Here is an 18,702-nt window from a genome sequence, read left to right on the forward strand (position 1 = left end):
AAATATATAATTTTTATAGAAATCCGACATCTCAAACAAAAGTTATATCAATTTAAAGTTTAATGAAAAATAAAAGAATTTAGTTACAAATGACAAAAAAAAGGTATTTTAGTATTTGCACACTTTTTGACCTCAATAATAATTTTCAAATATTTTTTGCTTTTCTACTCATTTTCAATATTATTTTGACCTTTATAAGAATTACCCCTTACACCATCTCTAGGTGAACCTGGTAGAATTATTTTATGTGAAAATTGAAATAGACATGGTAGCATCTTATTAGGCATGACACAAGTATCCCATCCAAACACCAAAACAAAGTAACTTTTCGTCTCATTCTTTATTATTTTCTCTCTCTCTCTCTATATAAAATCTCTCTCTACTTGGGGTTGGGAGTCTTTAATACTGGTGCACGGAACCATGTGCTGACTTCCGATAGAAGGAAGTTTCACACTACTTGGACAGTTTATAGTTTAATACCAATATACCATCCCAATTCCCACCCACCTCATCTCTCTTTCTCTCTCCTCATTTTAACAGAAATATCCCCTCCCCATCTCCTTCTTCTTCTTCCTCTTCCTCTTCAATGGAGAAACCTAGACCACAAGAAGACCCTCCTCCTGAACCAAAACTAAGAGGTAATGATACTCTCTCACCAAGCACTAGTCAGAGAAGAACCAACAATCTCAACTCACCTGAATTCGAGTTTTGGATGGTTAGAAACCCCTCTTTCCCACAACCTAATCTCCACTCTGCCGACGAATTGTTCGTCGACGGCATCATTCTCCCTCTCTGTCTTCTCTCTGATCACCCTCAACCACCCAAATTGGAAACCCTAATTTCAGACCCAGACCCAGACCCAGAACCAGAAAGAGAGCCAGATGTTCATGAACCCAGCTTAGAACCTGGACCTGGACCTGGGCCCGAACCCGAACCATCATCTTCTTCTTCTTCTTCCTCAGTGGTATCAACATCAAAGAGATGGAGAGACATTTTCAAGGTGGGTGATAAGAAAAATACACAAAAAAACACAGCCATTGTTCAGGAAGAAAAAAGAGGAGAGAAATTAGAGAAGAAAAAAGATAGGAAAAATGGAACCAACAATACAGCTGAGTTGAATATCAACATTTGGCCTTTCTCAAGGAGCAGATCGGCTGGAAATAGTGGGAATCGGCCAAAAACGGCACCAACTCGGAAAGTGAGTAGCGCTCCCTGTTCAAGGAGTAACTCAGCCGGTGAGTCAAAATCTAAGAAATGGCCGACTAGTCCAAATCGAGGTGGTGGTGGTGGTGGTGGGATTCATTTGGGAAGAAATAGTCCAGTTTGGCAGGTTCGTCGTAATGGAGGTTTGAGAAGCTCCGAACCTGTGGCTCGGAATGTCGATAAAGATGTGAAGAAAGATGGGTCGGATACCCGAGGGAGTAAAAGTCGGTTAGGTATGGGTAGCACCGCCGGCAGTAGCGGCGGTGGTGGTGGTTTGAATTTGAATGTTCAGATGTGTATGGGGTATCGGCAGAACTCAAGTTGCAGAAGTGATGAAAACCAAAGGTTGGTGGGTGGTGGTGGTGGTGAACAGAGGTGCAGTGGTGGCGCTACCGTTAATGGTGGTGGAAATGGGGTTAAAATGTTTAATCTACGCACCCTCTTCTCAAAGAAAGTGTATTAAGAAGATAACTTTTGTTAATTAAATTGGTTAATTGAAGAGTAATTAATCTAATCCTATTTACTAGGGCTTTGAATATTTCCTCTTTTCCCTTACACACTTTAAAAGTAGAAGGATAATGTTTCCTTTTTTAGGGTTTTGAATTAACGCTGTATAATTAAGCATCCTGGCAGTGTATTCAGATTTCAGTGATAATGACTGAAGATAGAATTGAAACTCTCCTTCTTTCTCTCTCTAAAACTCTCTCTATCCAATTAGTTATTATAGAATTGAAACGCTGTATTCAGATGGCAGTACCCCAGAGCGGGAGGAGAGGGGGTCAGGAGGCATGTGATTTTATTTCAAATTATAAGTTTCAAAATTAAATGTTTGTAATGGGTCGTTTTCTTGCACTACTTTGTTATTGAGGTTTTTTTGGTTAAATATATTATGCAATAGTAGTAAGATCATAGTAGGTATGAAGAAGAAAATGGGGAACCTAATCCTAAAATGTTGCATTACTATTAAGCTTGCCCAATTCACTAAATTATTTGTTTGAGTTGTTTTCTCATTTGGTTGGAAACGGTTGAAAAGACAATAATGACAGATCTATATAGGTTGCTCTTAATATGCAAGGATGGTCTTAATGAGCTACAATGGGCATATAATATATTATATGGAGATGGATGATTGTTGAAATTAAAGTTTTACATTCAAAATTATATGGAAATGGAGCATTGATTTCTCCGGTTGAAAACGGGTCTAACATCAAATAAAAATAATTAAAACACATGAAGAGGAAAAATGATATGGATTACATTGCACCGAGCATGAGGTGTAAAAAACAAGAAATTCTCAATGTAACATTAAAGAAAGGATTTTTTGAGTGAGAGGCCCAAAAAATGGAGGGTAAATAAGTATTACCCCCAGCCTAAAACAAAAATGAGAACCCAGTCCAAATTGTCAGGACAGCTCACACTTTTCTGGTTTTTATTTTATTTATCCCTCTTTTACCCCTTTACGGGAAATTTTCGTGTTTTCTGACAATCTGACGGATGACAGCGAAGCAATTAATTCTCCGTACATGACGTAATGTCAGAGAAACATTCAGATTTTTTGAAAATTCAAAAATGGCGCCATTTTTTGACGAAATTTCAGGCAATTTTTTTGGATCCTGCCCACTGTATTTTCTGTTCTTTCTCTCATTATTTTTGAAAACATTCACATTTTATCTTCTTCATCTCTTTCAATCTCCAAGAACATAAATTTTCTGTTCTTTCTCTCTCTAAAAGTTTTATGTTCTTATTTTTGGATGTTCATCATTCTTATTTTGCTTCACATTTTATCTTCTTCATCTCTTTCAATCTCTAAAAACATCAAAGTTTCTTGTGTTTCTCTCTCTAAAAGTTTTATGTTCTTATTTTTCTTCTTCATCATTCTTATTTGTTTCACATTTTATCTTCTTCATCTCTAAAAACATCAAAGTACATAACCAAATGGTCAGTGCACAGAACCATTCCCGGTACAGAAGAAAATTCCCAGTTCAAAAGTGTCCAGTATTCAACCAAATGGCCAGTACACGGAACAATTTCCGGTGCACAAGAAAATTTCCAGTACAAAAATGTCTAGTACATAGCCGAATGGCGAGTACACAGAACAATTCCCGGTAGACAAGAAAATTCTCACTACAAAAATGTCTAGTACATAACCAAATGGCCAGCACACAGAACAATTCCCGGTACACAAGAAAATTCCCAGTACAAAAACGTATAGTACATATCCAAAAAATGACCAGTACACTAAATAATTCCCGGTACACAAGAAAATTTCCTTGTACAAATTCAAGAAAAACTACCAAAAATGAAGAAATTTGTTGAGATTAGAAAGAGATAAGAAATAAATCTGGAAAAAAGAACGAAATTTTTTGAGATTGGAGAGAGAAATTTAAAAAGATTGGAGAGATAAATATGTGTGGGAGAAAATAAAAAAGAAATAAGAAATAAATCTGGAAAAAAGAACGAAAATGGCAAGTTGGTAAATTTTGTAATGGCAATTCTGTAAATTCGTGGACAGTACAAGGTTTAATGTCAGGTGCGTCAGACTATTTTTCAAAAAATTTCGCATTTCCCGGGAATTTTTCGGTGGCAATTTTGTAAATTTATGGAAAGTACACTGTATGATGGGAGGCGTGTCAGATTATTTCTCAGAAATTTGAGGATTTCCCGGAAATTTTTCGATGGTCGTTTCGTAAATTTCGAAAAGAAGAAGGGTGTTTCGGAAATTCCACCCCCACCTCCTGACCATTGGACCTGCCTCTTATTCTCTTCCTGCAGTGGACTTGCTTCTTGTTTTGGGTCAAGGATTGGGCCTTTTGCCCAACCCCTCTTAAAGAAAATGGTACAAGTATGTGACAAGATTTTGTTATCACCATCCATTTCTGAACACTTCGATTGATAACCTTTATTTCCATATAAGTGAGTTTTGGATACGTGGGTGTTTTGTGAAAAACAATAACATTTTTCAGTGAAACAAGACATTTTGAGTGAAGATATTTGATTTATCCAAAAAAATACCCATCTCTTCTCCCCCTCTTCTTCCCACCACCAGACCTTCGCCAAGATTCTTCATTTTCGCTATGTCATCTCTCTCTCCCTCCCTCCCTCTCTCTCAAACCAAGCCTCCACTTTCATTGCTTCTCTACATCGATAAGGTCAGTAGGTACCGACAAAGTATCATTGTCGGTGACCCTTAAATATTTTTCTTCAGATCTTTCTCTCTCCTTTTTATTTTTTTTCTCTTTAATCCTCTACTTCTCTCTTTGCTAAGTCCCACTCTTTCTCAAACTTTGACTATATTTTTCTCTCTATCCCACTGTTCTGGCGAAGAGAAAGATTCCCTTCACCGAACCCCCTTTGTCTTAGGGGAAACCCTCATGAAGGGTTGTGCCTGAAATCCTTCCTCCTCCTCTGAGAGGAAGGGAGTGGCAGTACGAGGACAAATTGAGAAAAAGTCAAATTTTGAGAAAGAAATAGAGACTTTTTCTTTGAAGTTCAAAAAGAGATAGACTTGGGAGAGAGAGGATATAGATATATAAAGAGAGAGAAGCGGTGGTGTTGATGGTCCGAAGTGGTAGCCTGAGGTGGTGGTAGGTGTGAGGAGATTAGGATAAAAAGATTTATTATTTCGAGAAATTTAATGTACAGGAGGTGGTGGCATTGAGTAATGGCGGTTTTCCTTCCCGGCTATGGCAGCGGTTTTCCAGCGATAGAATCGGCTTTCCGATGACGGCGGCGATGGGGCAGTGGGGGGTTGCTTTGGCGGCGTTTCCTCTGTGGTGGTGGTTCTCCGGAAGATGGCGGCGGCTCTCCGGCGATGGAGATGGTTTTCCGTGATGAAAACAGTTTTCTCCGGTGACGAAGACGGTTTTTCCGGTGAAGACTAGGGTGGTTTTTAGTAGTAGTATTGTATTAACGGCCTTTAGGGTCTTTTCATTCGCGACCTTTAGGGTCTTTTCATTCGCGACCTTTAGGGTCTTTCCATCCGTGATCTTTAGGATCCTTTCATTTTTCGACTTTTACGGTCATTTTATTGAGTCTGTCTAGTCCAATTTCTTTCTCTTCATGAGGCACTTTGCATTTAAAGGTATGTAACTCTCATGAAGTTTTCAGAGGAGAGAAATAAGAATTCATCCATGTAAACATTGTGATTTAATCACTTATTAATGGAAATTGTTCCCTTGGTTTCAAAAAAAAAAAAAAAAAAATTTTTAGTTAAAATGACAAGTTATTTTTTTTTGTTGAAATTTTTAACTTTTTTTTTTGTTGAAACTCTAAATATTTATATTTTGTTTGATTAAAAACCCAATATCTTTTTAAAGGTGTTGCAAGGGGAGGCGCTCCAAAGCAGTTGTAAAGCAATTGCAAGGCACACCAAAATTGTCGGAAGGTGTTGCAAAACTGTCGAAAATTAAAAAATTACTCAGAGAGCTGAAGACTAAAAGAAATTAATTGATCATTTTTAACTAAAATCCAATTTTTTTTAGCGAGTTCTAACCAAATTTCCCTGTAATATAACCTACAATTTTATTTATTGTAGGTGAAAAGAATTTCTTATTTCCCAAAGCCGTTTGGTTGCCTATAAATATTTTCAATTCACATTAATAAGGTCATGGGTTGAACCTCATTTTTCAATAACATTAGTGTGAAGTAATTCATATCTTACCATCAATTACAACCTTAAAAAGAAGAAAGTAAGTAGTAAACTATGAAATCCAAGAGCTAATTACTGAACCCATCCATCTGGGAGTGATCATAATGATGACTCCACAAATAAAAATTAACAAGGAAATACAGAAAATGATCCATGAAATATAAAACTAATAAAACAAACAGTGAGTAGTTCAAGTTGATGGATTCCATCATTTTTCGCAAGCTACTTTAGAAGGTCAAAATAGTGTTTCTCTTCCCTGCTGTTTACCAAACTTGGGAAGAGAGTTTGCATTCTTGTTGCTACAGATGAAATTTATGGTTTCCTTTTACCGGGGTTTTTTGAAGAGAATTTAGCAGTGGCGACATGAATCATCGGTTGATTGGAGTGTGCATACGCTCAACGATCTTCTCAACAGCACTACGCGACATCACAAGAGTGTCATGTAGCAAAATACTGTAAACATTCAGACCCTGCAAATAGCAATCAAACAATGAGAGAACAAATTCCAAATTTTCCAACCAACCCTTCTCTGTAACCACATAACTAAGAACTATAGTACTGGCTCACATCCAACAAAGAATCAACCATAGCCCTTTTATTGGGTTTTCAGGAACATAGATTTTGAATTGTCTTTTTGGTAATTTCAAGAGATTGGTTATGTATCTTTAACTAGGCAACGTATATACAAAGATGCATATAAATACGAAATATATATATATATATGACTGAAGTAGCATTCATTACTCACGATGGAAGGGAGAACGTTGACATAGTGGAGGTTTTGAGTAGCCAACTTGAGCTTTTCGTTTATGGGACCGCCATCGACCAGCAGAAGTTTCTTGCTGCCTTCCAATTGTGACACGTAGTTTACAATGTTTTTAGTCTTGTGGGTGGGTACATCCATATCATCGAAAACCAGAAGCTGCTCATCGAATCAATTATAATTGGGTTAGTTAAGTTGACCAATATTCCTAACAAAAAATGAAAATACTTGACCGAATTTGAAATACAGAACCTCACAACAAATATTCATAAAATTACGAAAAATGTAGAGTTAGATGAATAAAATCGATATATAAACTTGCCTTTCCTTCTGCAGTACGAGCTGACAAGGCACATTTCAGACCAAGGCGCCTAACCTTCTTTTGTAGCTTGATTGCATGACTTCTAGGCTTAGGGCCATGCATGGTAGCACCACCCCTAAACTGTTAAAGTGTCGGTTTCATTAATTTCAGGAAAAAGTGTAAAAGTCTAGGCGAAGAAAAGCATAGATATGGGGGCAAGATAAAAGTTTGATAGTGAAAAACAAATAGATATACTGTATCACCTGAGGGCCACGAAGAGTCCCATGTCTTGCTCGTCCAGTACCTTTTTGTGGCCATGGCTTTCTTCCAGTTCCACTAACTTCACTGATAGTTTTTGTTGAATGTGTACCCTGCAGATGTTAGAAATCATAATCATACCTCCATCTTACTCAGCAGAAACTTAGCATACCATGTGTGGTTTGATATATATCATAGAATGTTTAAGGAAGTTTACTTAGTAAACTGCAAGTCAGTGCTAGACGTGAACAATAGAAAACTAGAAATCGGTAATAGTACTTAACAGACTGAAGATCTCTTTTATCATAAGTAATTGGACATATCCTAAGAAATAAGAACTACTTTTTTACACAAACAAGTTAACAATAGGAAACTAGAAATCGAAAATAGAAGTACAAGTAGGATTCTAGGCTATGGTAAGTTCAGTAAAAAAAAAAAGTCAAGCGAAAAAATATACGATAAAAAGTAGAAGCCACCACTAACATAAATAAACCGAGGACCTACAGGTAACAAGAAAAGTGTCGTAAGGGTGTAACAAGTTCTGAAGGAACGTATATAGTTATAATGTCTGAGGTGCAAGCCGCAAGGCAAAGGACAGGCTTCAGAGAAACAAGAGGAAAAAATTGTAAAAGCCAACCAGTGCATAACTGTTACACCCGTGTAGGAACCATCTGGCTTCCAATAATTTGTACCACATTATACCACTAACATTGAAAGTTTTTACCCACTCTTGTTTTAAAGCCTAGCCACCTTATTTTAAATTGTTTTTTGAAGCCTTTTACAGTTCTAATATCTAGAGAAATTAGCTCATTGCAACCCCCCTCCCCCGCCACTTGGGGGCGCATCGTTTGTTCGGGTACCCAAGTGCAAAGGTCTCATGATTATTGGAGAAGATAAAGTGATGCAAACACAGGTACCAAGTGAGACTCTAGTGGACCTCGAAATTGGTTATAACCCATCAAAAACGGAAATCGAATTGCATGAATTTCTTCAACCGTGTAACGGGTTGGATTTGGTGTTGGTTAAAAAGTGTTGATACCATTCGACTATGATATTGTCTTTCTTCTGTTTGACTCTTTGTTTTGTTGTTAAATTGGTCAATTGAGACCTCAAGTATTTGGAAATCTATTAGTTAGAGCCTATTATTTTTTCAGGTGAGAGAAGTCAAGAGTTGTCACATGCTAATCTTAGCCCACGAGGTTAGAAGTTTTGTTCGTCCTTTTTTTGTTTCGAGATATATAGTTATTTGGAGTTCCTTTTTCCTATATTCGTAATACTTTCATTCAGTTTTGTTTACCAATTGTATGTAATTAGCCACTTGAAAGTTTAAGATTCATTTTACTCATCGTTATTTTGATTTATTCTTCTTATTAGCTCTGTGATGTATTTGTTTGTCATGATTTTGGCTCTCATATTTATTGGGTTATGCTTCCTTGGTGGAGTGCTCTAAATCATGGTTTTCATGGCGCGCGATGTGGAAATCAAGACTTAGGGCATTACAGTCATGAAAATAAAGTATTTAAGTACTCCCTAGCATAATAAGTTATTATTTGTCTGATCACTTGTGTTATTACCCCACGTCCTCTTGCGTCTCGCTCCTTGTTTAAGGCAAACAAGTTGCACGCTTTGCTCAATGTGCCTCAAGGCCCTCGCCTTGAGGTTAAAAGCCAAATAGACGAGTACAGCCTTAGGGTGTGCCTGATCTCACCTCCTTGATTACAGTTTCAGCCCTATTGAGGATGGATTCTCAAATCACACACTACAAGATACTAATTATTTAGTCTTATCACAAGACTGGTCACTAGCGATTACTAGATATTAAGTTATGAGCATAATACGACACTTGTGGTGCATTGAGAAGACTCAAGTGTCATACCTGTTGCCGTTTCGCGAGCTGCCATCGTACAACACGATGGACAATATCTTTCCTGATGGGTACATCAAAAACATCACCTGCCAGGACCATGAAGCCCTTTTCTTCATTATGGAAATTTGTTATAGGGATTACAAGGTCCTCATAGCATCCTAAAACATAAATTAAACGAATGAATAAACCAGAAAGCACATAAGTATGTTCCAAAACATAGTTAACTTAAGAAACAAAGAGCAGTTCAATATATTATGAAAGCATCAACCGCCCTGAGCTAGTTCATAATGCAGGAATTTTAGATCTCAATACCAATTTTCTCTACATTTCAAGCTACCCAAATACACAAAATAGTCAGGCAACCTATTAAAACGATTAAAAACATAAAATGAGATCTTTAATTTTGTGTTCTTAATATTCATACCTTGAGTACGGTCAGGAGTTAAAACAGTCTTGTTGGATAGCAATTCAGGGGGAAACTGACCCTCACATGATTGAGGAGTTAGAATGGTTGTTGAAAACTTTCTATTAGCTATGAAAGATGAAAAAACACTCTGCATTGAAAACAACAAATACAACATCAAAAATGGTAACAGTTTAGAACCCATGATTGGAAATTTGGGATTTCACTTAAAATCAGGTTTTGGATTAGAGGACCTTGTAAGATTGAGAGGCTTCCAGAGCAGAAGAAGCTGTTCAATAAAGAACAATATAATGAATTAGTCAGGATACTATTGAATTAATCAAGGAGAGAGAGAGAGAGAGAGAAGTGAGAAACCCTAACCAGTATTGGAGATTTGGAAACGAGAAAGTGATGAAGATGATAAGAGTGAATGAAGGATCTTCTTGGAAATGGATGAAGCCATATTTCCTGTTTACACTGCCGGATTAGGGCGAGTAAGTAAATTGTAGTCCGGTTGGGTTGCCAGTGAGGAATCGTAGGTTTTGTAAAACCCTTTCTCTTTCTCCCGATGGAATTAGATGAAGGCAGAAAGTAGGGTCAAACCCGAATTCGGATGGTGAAACTCGACCCTGACCCGTTCTAAAAAAGCACTAGTAGATAGAGAGAGTTTTTTTTTTTTTGATGAAAGTAGACAGAGAGAGTTGAGCAAAAATATAACCAGTGAGCCCAACCTAATCTCGACCACAATTACACCCCTTTGGCAAACAAGACAAAAATAATTTGGTGGGTGATTTGGGGAAATAAGAAAAGTACTGGGGTGCAAAGACTTCCCCAAAAGGGAAATGCTAAGTGTACAAAGAATCTTTGATAAGATTCTTGGCACGATGAGTCACACGGGTAAAAGAACGATCCAGATCAAAGTCAAACTTTGAAAAACTTTGAATTTCTTTTGCTTTTTAGTGAAAATGACTCATAATGTCAAGGATTTTGTACATGTAGCACTCCCGTTCCCAAAAATTAGTCACTCGTTCTTTTTTTAAATTGTTAGAGAGAAACCATTTTGAGTGAATTATTTTTTATTTCCTTCTTTCATGTTGTGACCAACTTACCTTTTGGAAGCTTCAAATCATATTGAGAAATTCTTCTTAGCTTCCATTTTTTGACTTGAAACTAATGATGCTTCAAATCATGTTGTCCTCCTTATCTGTCTGCAAATTAATACTCAAAATCGCGATGCATGTGTCACTATCAAAACAATTGTTAATCAAATTAATGTTCCAGGTATTATTTGTGATGAGTTGGGCAACCCGATTGAGGTTAGAGTTACTATGATTGGTGATAGGGGGTGGATGGTTCGGGATCCAAAAATCATGCCAGATACTGATGTGAGCGTCATTGTTGATATCCCAGAAGACAAGACCATCCATTTGGCTGAAATGTTTGCTCATAGACTTCCAAGGCCAGTAGTGGTTAGCTTTAGGAGGGGAGGGTTTTTGCGATTTAGGGAAATATTTGACTTTGAGAACTTGGACCCAAATCGCATGAGAATTGTTGAGTAGACGCCAATTCAGCTTATTGAGGAAAACTTGATTATCTAGGAGAGGAAGACGAAGCCCTAATCCACCTAATTTGCGTGGCTTGCATATGGCGGACCAGTTGATGGTGTGAAATGTTTTGGATTTTCCCCCACTAGAAAGTCCTTTGAAAGGACTCGATGTTGTTACAAATGCCTTTGGGAATGGCAAAATACTGCATTTGGTATCGGGGAACGGTTGTTGCAATAGTTGAAATAACTATCGAGCGACCAGCTTGAGAGAGAAGGTTGGTTTGCCACTTGGAGAGTTTGTTATTGATTTGGGTGAGAAGGAATTTGAAGGCATGATTTTTATTTCTGTCAATGAATAGGTTAGTATCCAGGTATTTATCGCCGGACGAGGATTGATGGACTTTGAGGTTGCGAATGTTCATTCGCTTGAATTTGGGATGGGAGTTTTTGGAGAAGATTATGTTGGATTTAACATAGTTAATCATTTATCCAGAGGCCTCATTGAAATCTTTCAAGATTTGTTTAAGGTTCTGCACGTTATCGAGGGTATTTTGGCCAAAGATGATTTAGTGATTATCACTAAGTGGTAGCACTTATAAGTGCTAAAAAAAAATCAAACAGCCTCTAAGAGTCTACTCAAAACATTGATGTCGCAATCCATACGTATGATCTTAAAATAAGTGAGATTTTTACAAGTTGATGACTGAAGTATATAGTCAGCAACATGACACATTAGCCAGTCAATCAACCTTTGAGTAAGACTAACGAAAAGAATAATCTCTCAAAAAGTTGTGCACTGAAGTTTACCATCACCATACTAAGTGTGAGGAAATCATCAAAAGGACCATCTTAGACCCACATATGCAGGCAAAGTTTCACAGTAATGAGATGGGAAGTTCAAAGCTTTTATTTTACTCCATCAATATCCACTACATATCTGCAGGAAAACTTCAATTAAAAGATTTTAAATACAAATGATTTTGGAAGTATGTTTAAAAATATGAAAAATGCTAAAAAAGACAGAAAATCCCGCATGAATCGGCTGCCAGTATGTGAATGAGGCACGAAGATGAACCATACGGTACCGTAGAATTCTGAATTTTGACGTGTTCTGCAGTGTTGTGTTCAGCATTGTCCTAAGAATGTACAACTTGGTATGGCACTTTCCATATGAAACCAGTATCACTCAAATTACTATAACCATAGTTCACTTCTTGAATCTCTTCTTTGTATGTCTCATCTTCTATATATATTCATATTGTGGTCGTCGCAAAACGAAACCTGTTTTCTGGTAGGCAAAATCAATAGCGTCAACTTAAAATGACATTTCGATTGCTTCGTAATCTGAAAGTTTGTAAGGGAATCCAGATTCCTCGCTTGAACGCCTTTTAACTACACTTGCCCTTTGCATTAATCGAACCAATGCTTGTACTACTTCTGACATCGGAGGTCGAAACTCTGGCTCCGGCTACACAAACCATGTAGAAATAAATATAGTTCCAGAATCACTTTAAGAAATCAAGTAGGGTTAGGTAAGACTTGCAAATGAGAAGAAAAGTAATACAAATATAAAGGAGAACGGAGAAAAGAAAGTTTCAAATTCTTAAATCAAATATCAGAGTGTAGAGCTAAAGAAATTGGAATGAGAGATCTCATTCAGAAGAGTTTTCTGTCAGTTGTCTTGTTAGGAGAAGGATTGTGGCCTAGAGTCCACACATTGGGGTTTAAAGGTAATGAAGCCGCTCATCAGAGCCCTTCACTTTCTTCATTGTGCTTCTAGACAAGGAGTCCTGGTTCGTAATGGTTAAGATTATCTATACCATTATTTATATTGTTGAGAGACTACAGGGGTTCAACCTTTAAAACCCTAAAGTTCTCGGGTCAAACTGGTGAGAAATCGCAATTGGACATGGTACGAATTGAGAAGTTTTAGTTGGAAACATGTAATTTTAACCTTCTCTTTTTTTGCTACTTCTCTTGTAACTTTGTGCCTCCTCACCACTCTCATATGGTCTAGCCAAACCACGTTAAAATCATTTTGATCTATGGTTGTTTATTTTCTAGTTATTTACTTTACAAACAAAAACTCATTTAGAATATAGATGCAATATTATTATAGTTTATGGTGGTGAAATTATTCTTCGCAAGCATTAGTAAAGAAGCAAACCTGAACACATAGGGCAACGACGTCCGCAAAACGTGAAAGAGATTTGGCAGGGTACATGCCATTTAGTGCCGGATCAACCATTTTAGCCAAAGCATCAATATCATGCAGCTGTGGAGTAGCCCATCTCACAAGAGATTGTTCTGCTCTTACCCTCGAACTGCATTAATCAGAAAGCAGAACAAAGAAATCAGTCGAAGCTTCCAAAATCCGTAACATGGACACTATTCCATAAACATAAGAGTATAAGACTAGTGGCCTGTGGGTTTATAAAAGGTTTACCTGTCAAATGGCTTTCGGCCTGTCAACAGCTCTAACATAACAACTCCAAAGCTGTACACATCACTTTTTACAGTATAAATGCCTGACATAGCAAATTCAGGAGCACTATAGCCAAAAGAGCCAACCATCTGAGTCGAAACCTATACAAAATCAAATTGGGCCATTAAAATATTAGGTAAGATGAACTACTCCGCCAATCTATTTCGAAGTTCATATTGAGTAGTGGTGACTAATCACAAACAATCACTCATAGGAAGGCGAAAAAAAATTGGATGTCCATTGTAAAAGTTCAAACAGATAGGATGAACTCCAACTTTCTGCCTGGAAACTTATTTTCATTATTGAGGTCTATTCATATATATCCGATTTATTACTTTATATGGATGCTAAAGTCATCTTATGAAAGCAGAAGTATTCAGAAACTATGAGTAGCACTGCTGATTCCATTTGGCTCACCTGTCGTTCGTTGTTTGGTGTTAATGCAGCTAGTCCACAATCCGACAAGTGGGGATTAAACTGCTCATCAAGCAAAATATTTGCCGACTTGAAGTTTCTATGCACAACTGGAGGTAAGCAAACTTCATGCAAGTACCTGAAAATAGTGGAACAGACCTTTAGAAATGAACCGCAATTAAAAACCAAATAATATTTGAGCAGTAATTTTACGCTAAACTTACTCTAGAGCTCTAGCAGTGCCAAGTGCAACCTTAACACGGGCATTCCACGTAAGTGACTTGCCTCTATCATCCCCAAAGTGCAGCATATCATGCAGGTTACCGTTCCCAATGTACTCGTAAACCAGGAGGCGTTGACCGTATTCTGTGCTATATCCCACCAGTGTAACGATGTTTGGGTTTCTTAGACGTGACATGTTTGAAATAGCTTCAAGAAAATTATCTTCCTCCTGTAACGATAATGCTGCACTATCGATCTTCTTAACCGCCAAAATCTAGAAACAAATATAAGAGGATCTGTGAGGGATAAGGGTAGTAAAAATTACGAAGTGAACTAATTGATGATCAAGACTGCAACAAGCTAAGCAAAATGAAACTGAAAAAGACCCCTGGATACTTCAGAGCATCTTCATTTTGTATTAACTGGTAAACAGCTACGTGAAGATAGTTGATGAAGAAAGGAGCTGATACCCATTAAAATAGTAAAACTTTGATTATAAGTGTGAATCAGATAATCTCTAAAAAGCATCTGTCAAGGGCAGCGGCACGTGCACCAACCTGACATGTCAAAAAACTTGGTCGGCTAACTATGTGACCAAGGTATTTCATTTTTAATCTTTTTCCTATTGATTCTTGAATGTTTCGTAGACTGGTGATCATAATCTACATAGGTAGGTGTGTGCAAGTAAATATCATGAAAAAGAATGAAAACACAAGCAGGAGTCTGAAGGGAAAAACGTATTTGGGTTGCCTTATTATGACTTATAATTACAACCTAGGGCATGCCTAGGCAAAGCGAGAGGCTAATCGCCTCACCCCCAGAAAACATATGTTATACGCGTATGAGACTCAAAAACGGAGATTTTGAGGGAAATATCAAAGATTTGCAGGCATTAAATTTGATACCTTTTCATTAGGGAACTCTGCTCTATAAACACGGCCAAAAGATCCTTCACCAACAAGATTTTCTTGACTAAAGCTGTTTGTTGCAGTTTGAAGAGATGCAACAGTGTAGGAAGTGGCAGTAATAGGGCTTTTAATTCGCTTTACAGATCCAGGTTTCCCATATCCACGTTCACCCATCAACATCTCTGCAGGTAGTGGTTTCATATCTGTCATGGCAGTCACATTTTTGGCCCCTGGCTCTTGTGTTTCTGTATTGAGAACAAAGGATACCTTAAATTTCAATTTAAGCATTTGTCCAATAAATGTAAAAACCTTAAATTCGAATATCAAGATGCATACAAACCTTTATCAGCACCAACAGAAAGACTTCCCAGCGGAGCCCGTGCATTCCTTTCATTCTCATGTTTATGCTGCGAAAACTTCCGAAGGCAAAACACCAGAGCTAGCATTGCACACACAAGCACCAATATAGAACCCACAACTATGCCCACAATAGGGGCAGCTTTCAGCCCATTGTTACTTTGACGACTTAAGTGTGGAGCCTTATCTATGTCGCGCCCAGTGTGGTTACGATTGTTCGGCAATCTGCCAGGTGGAGGTGAGGTGTATGGTGGTGGAGGAGGCGCCGGGCCATTGGTAAAAGAATTTCCGTTGGATCTGTTTAATTGTAATATGGAGTTAGAAAAATGAAAAAGCTCAGTATAACAAACCAAAATCGGACCGCTTCCAAATCAAAGAAGTATTTCTAACTGCCTTGCACTGGCAGCATTGCCATGTATTTTGGAAGTTAAATGGGCCATACCCATATATCATGGTGAGAAATACATAACTTACATTAAATTTGGGATTGAACTAAATGCCCCTGGGATCCATCCAGTAAACTGGTTGTTTGCAATATTTCTGTAGAGAATTAAGAGTAGGTGTGAAAACAGATCCAAAAATAACAACACTTTCCCATCTAGAAGCACGAGAAGAAAAGAAGACAAATCAAAATAACTTACAGATTAGCTAAAGGCAGGTCAGCAAGAACATTAACCGAACCTGTCAACTGATTGTTTTGCAAATAGCTGCAATACATTCAGAAGTTACAAATAACCACAGAAAACAGAAGAATATGCCAGACAGACGCTCAATCGCAACTGCAATGCTCCCAAGTATACTCACAGGCTAGAAAGATTGGATGCTGAACTAAGTGAATTGGGAAGATCTCCAGTAAAGTTGTTGAATGATAGATCCCTGCAATCGAAAGAACATAAAAAGGTTAATGAATTTAAATTAAATTGTCATTCTTTAATGTGGAAGAAGTAATGTTAATTCAAAAGACATAAATGTTTATTACGTATAGAAAACAAGCTTGACGAACCATCAAATTTTGAAACTAAATCTTATAATCTGAATCTATGTGGTAAGGTTGGTTATCACCAGCTGTATGTTCATTAGTTAAAAAGGCTAAGGTGGTCTTGGGTGAAATTCCTTAAATAGCAAAGGAAGCAATCCTTAAGGCTCGAAATTGCAAACTTATATAATACACAGCTTATAAACTCCTAATTGATTATTTTATTACTATCAAAAGCTTAAAAGAGACACATTAACGAAAAAGAGAGGATAAATGGAAACATCAGCCAAACACGGCAATGTTGAGGCTATACCTCGAGAGAAAAGTGAAAGTATAGCCCAATAGCCTTTTTAAGAGCGTATACATGTAGCAATCTTACTAAGGCATGTCAAATACCATCCTTCTAAACTAGACGAGAGTTCAAATATTAGACTATAGAAATCAGCCGGAGCAATTATAACATCCAATGAAGAAAAGTAACACTACAACAATGAAATTGTAAAGTACAATAGTTGCAAACAAGATACTGAGATCTTACATGACAGAGAGAGCTTGAAGATTTGCAAAAACATCTCCAATAGACTGTGAGAGCGAGTTGGCACTAACATTCCTAGAATGAAAATAAAACATTAACCCTAATCATAGAATTCTAAAACCAAAACAACAAACGAGAAACCCAAGAAGACCCACTTACAAGTAATTTAGTGAAACCATATTAGAAAGGGAATAAGGAAGATTTCCACTTAAATTGTTCTTGGCAAGATTTCTGCATTGTAAATTGGAGAAAATTCAATAATTAACCAGTCAAAATAACAGTTCATTAATCATTATAAAATTAAAGAACAAAGAAACAAAGATATCGATAAATTACAGGCTTGTAAGATTGGGTGGCAACTGATATGGGATGGTATCATGAACATTGTTGTTACTTAAATCCCTAATACATCAAAAAAATAATCAAATTAGTACCACAAACAAAAAGAAGAAAAAGAGTTCAAATCAAAACATTTACTTATGTTAGGTCAAACTAAATAAAATGAAATTCTTTACAGTGTTCTCAATCTCAAAAGGTCTGACAGCAAGTATCCCATCGTCCCGGTCACCCCCATTCCAGAAACCTGACTGTTAATTTTGTCGATTAGAAACACCAATCAAATCAAATAAAGCAAAGAGCGAAAGCTAGAGAGAGAGAGAGAGAGAGAGAGAGAGAGAGAGAGAGAGAGAGAGAGAGAGAGATTTACATAGCAACAACAGAGGATTCTTCACAAGTGATCCCTTTCCATGATTCTCCGCATGGATCACCAGCATCAGATTTCCATCCAGATAGTTGAGATGGGCTATTTAATGAGGTATAAAGAACTTGAAGAGCTCGAACTGCAAAATGAACAAAAAAAATTTCTCAGTTCCTAAAACCTAAAAACCACAAAACTAAAATCTCTTTCATCAACATTCAAAATCAATCCAGATAACTTACGATCAGAAGGATCAGTGGCACCGTGAACGAGAAACGGAGTAAAGAATAACACAAACACGATCAAACCAATAGAACAAGTGATTAAGAATCGAAAGTTAGAGAGAGAAATCGAAATATTGTTCATCATAATGTTTGTTTTGAGTATAAGTTAGTCAATGTTGGTGTATTGATTCAAGAGAGATGGAAATCAGCCATTGAAATAGAAAGAAGAATGAGAAACTGAGAAAGCCCAGATCTTCTTCACCTTCTTTTCTTGTTTTCGACATTAAAGAAGTGGGGGAGGGAGAGATTCGAAGCTTTCAGGAAGGAAGGAAGAGAGTATGTACTGTGTGTGTGTAAATGTGTGTCGGCAATACAAGTAGTAGTAAAAGAGTAAGAGAGAGAAAAATGGAGTATTAAAGAAACAAAGAAATGTGAAGCGTTGTTTTTTTGTATCAAATAAACTTTTGTTGTGTGCCCTAAAGTACATGTCTAGATGACAACATTAGGTTGGTGTGTGACAATTTCGACTAGGGAAGTTTTTATAGGAGTCCTCCAGTCTTGTTGAAAAATAGTTCTTATGAAATCTGTGGGTTCATACTGAATGGATTCTTGTGAATCCAGTGGGCTCTTGTAAATTCGGTGGGCTCGCAGTCTCGCACTGAATTCACAAGGAGGGGTCTTTTTAACAAGAACGGGGGCCCCTTTAAAACTTCCCTTTCTATAAGTTCTCGCTATTTTTAAGAAGAGTAAGAATTTTTCCACTTAAAAATTTAATAGAAATGCTAAATAATTCGTCAACTACATAAGAAAGTTTTTTTTTTAAACAACAATCAAGATTTAGATTTGTCTAATTCGTATGTTTTTTTTTTTTGTCATTCGAAAAGAACGATCAAGA

The 18,702-nt window shown here is 37.1% G+C and overlaps 3 protein-coding genes across 3 annotated transcripts; 1 reads left to right on the top strand and 2 right to left on the bottom strand.

Annotated features, from left to right (window-relative positions):
• Positions 1-347: 347 nt before the first annotated feature.
• On the top strand, positions 348-1,903 carry LOC147549520 (uncharacterized). The gene has a single exon (XM_086671479.1). It carries the CDS (start codon positions 587-589, stop codon positions 1,664-1,666), a length of 1,080 nt encoding a protein of 359 aa, XP_086527605.1. The 5' UTR covers positions 348-586; the 3' UTR covers positions 1,667-1,903.
• A 3,907-nt stretch (positions 1,904-5,810) lies between these two features.
• Positions 5,811-10,170, bottom strand: LOC147549521 (Ribosomal protein L4/L1 family). The gene is made up of 8 exons (XM_086671850.1): positions 9,825-10,170; positions 9,698-9,732; positions 9,465-9,594; positions 9,050-9,198; positions 7,179-7,286; positions 6,937-7,056; positions 6,600-6,773; positions 5,811-6,321 (listed from the first exon to the last, which is right to left on the bottom strand). The coding sequence occupies exons 1-8, from the start codon at positions 9,904-9,906 to the stop codon at positions 6,220-6,222; spliced, it is 900 nt and encodes a 299-aa protein (XP_086527976.1). The 5' UTR covers positions 9,907-10,170; the 3' UTR covers positions 5,811-6,219.
• A 1,703-nt stretch (positions 10,171-11,873) lies between these two features.
• LOC147549522 (protein STRUBBELIG-RECEPTOR FAMILY 8-like) lies at positions 11,874-18,389 on the bottom strand. The gene is made up of 16 exons (XM_086671848.1): positions 17,826-18,389; positions 17,593-17,725; positions 17,402-17,473; positions 17,223-17,288; positions 17,046-17,117; positions 16,890-16,961; positions 16,180-16,251; positions 16,017-16,082; positions 15,850-15,915; positions 15,359-15,672; positions 15,016-15,263; positions 14,113-14,384; positions 13,892-14,027; positions 13,436-13,575; positions 13,157-13,313; positions 11,874-12,457 (listed from the first exon to the last, which is right to left on the bottom strand). The coding sequence occupies exons 1-16, from the start codon at positions 17,950-17,952 to the stop codon at positions 12,305-12,307; spliced, it is 2,166 nt and encodes a 721-aa protein (XP_086527974.1). The 5' UTR covers positions 17,953-18,389; the 3' UTR covers positions 11,874-12,304.
• Positions 18,390-18,702: the final 313 nt, after the last annotated feature.

Source organism: Eschscholzia californica, unplaced genomic scaffold (genome assembly GCF_041429995.1).
Source record: "Eschscholzia californica isolate CP2 unplaced genomic scaffold, dmEscCali1.0.p SCAF_3, whole genome shotgun sequence".
NCBI lineage: Eukaryota > Viridiplantae > Streptophyta > Magnoliopsida > Ranunculales > Papaveraceae > Eschscholzia > Eschscholzia californica.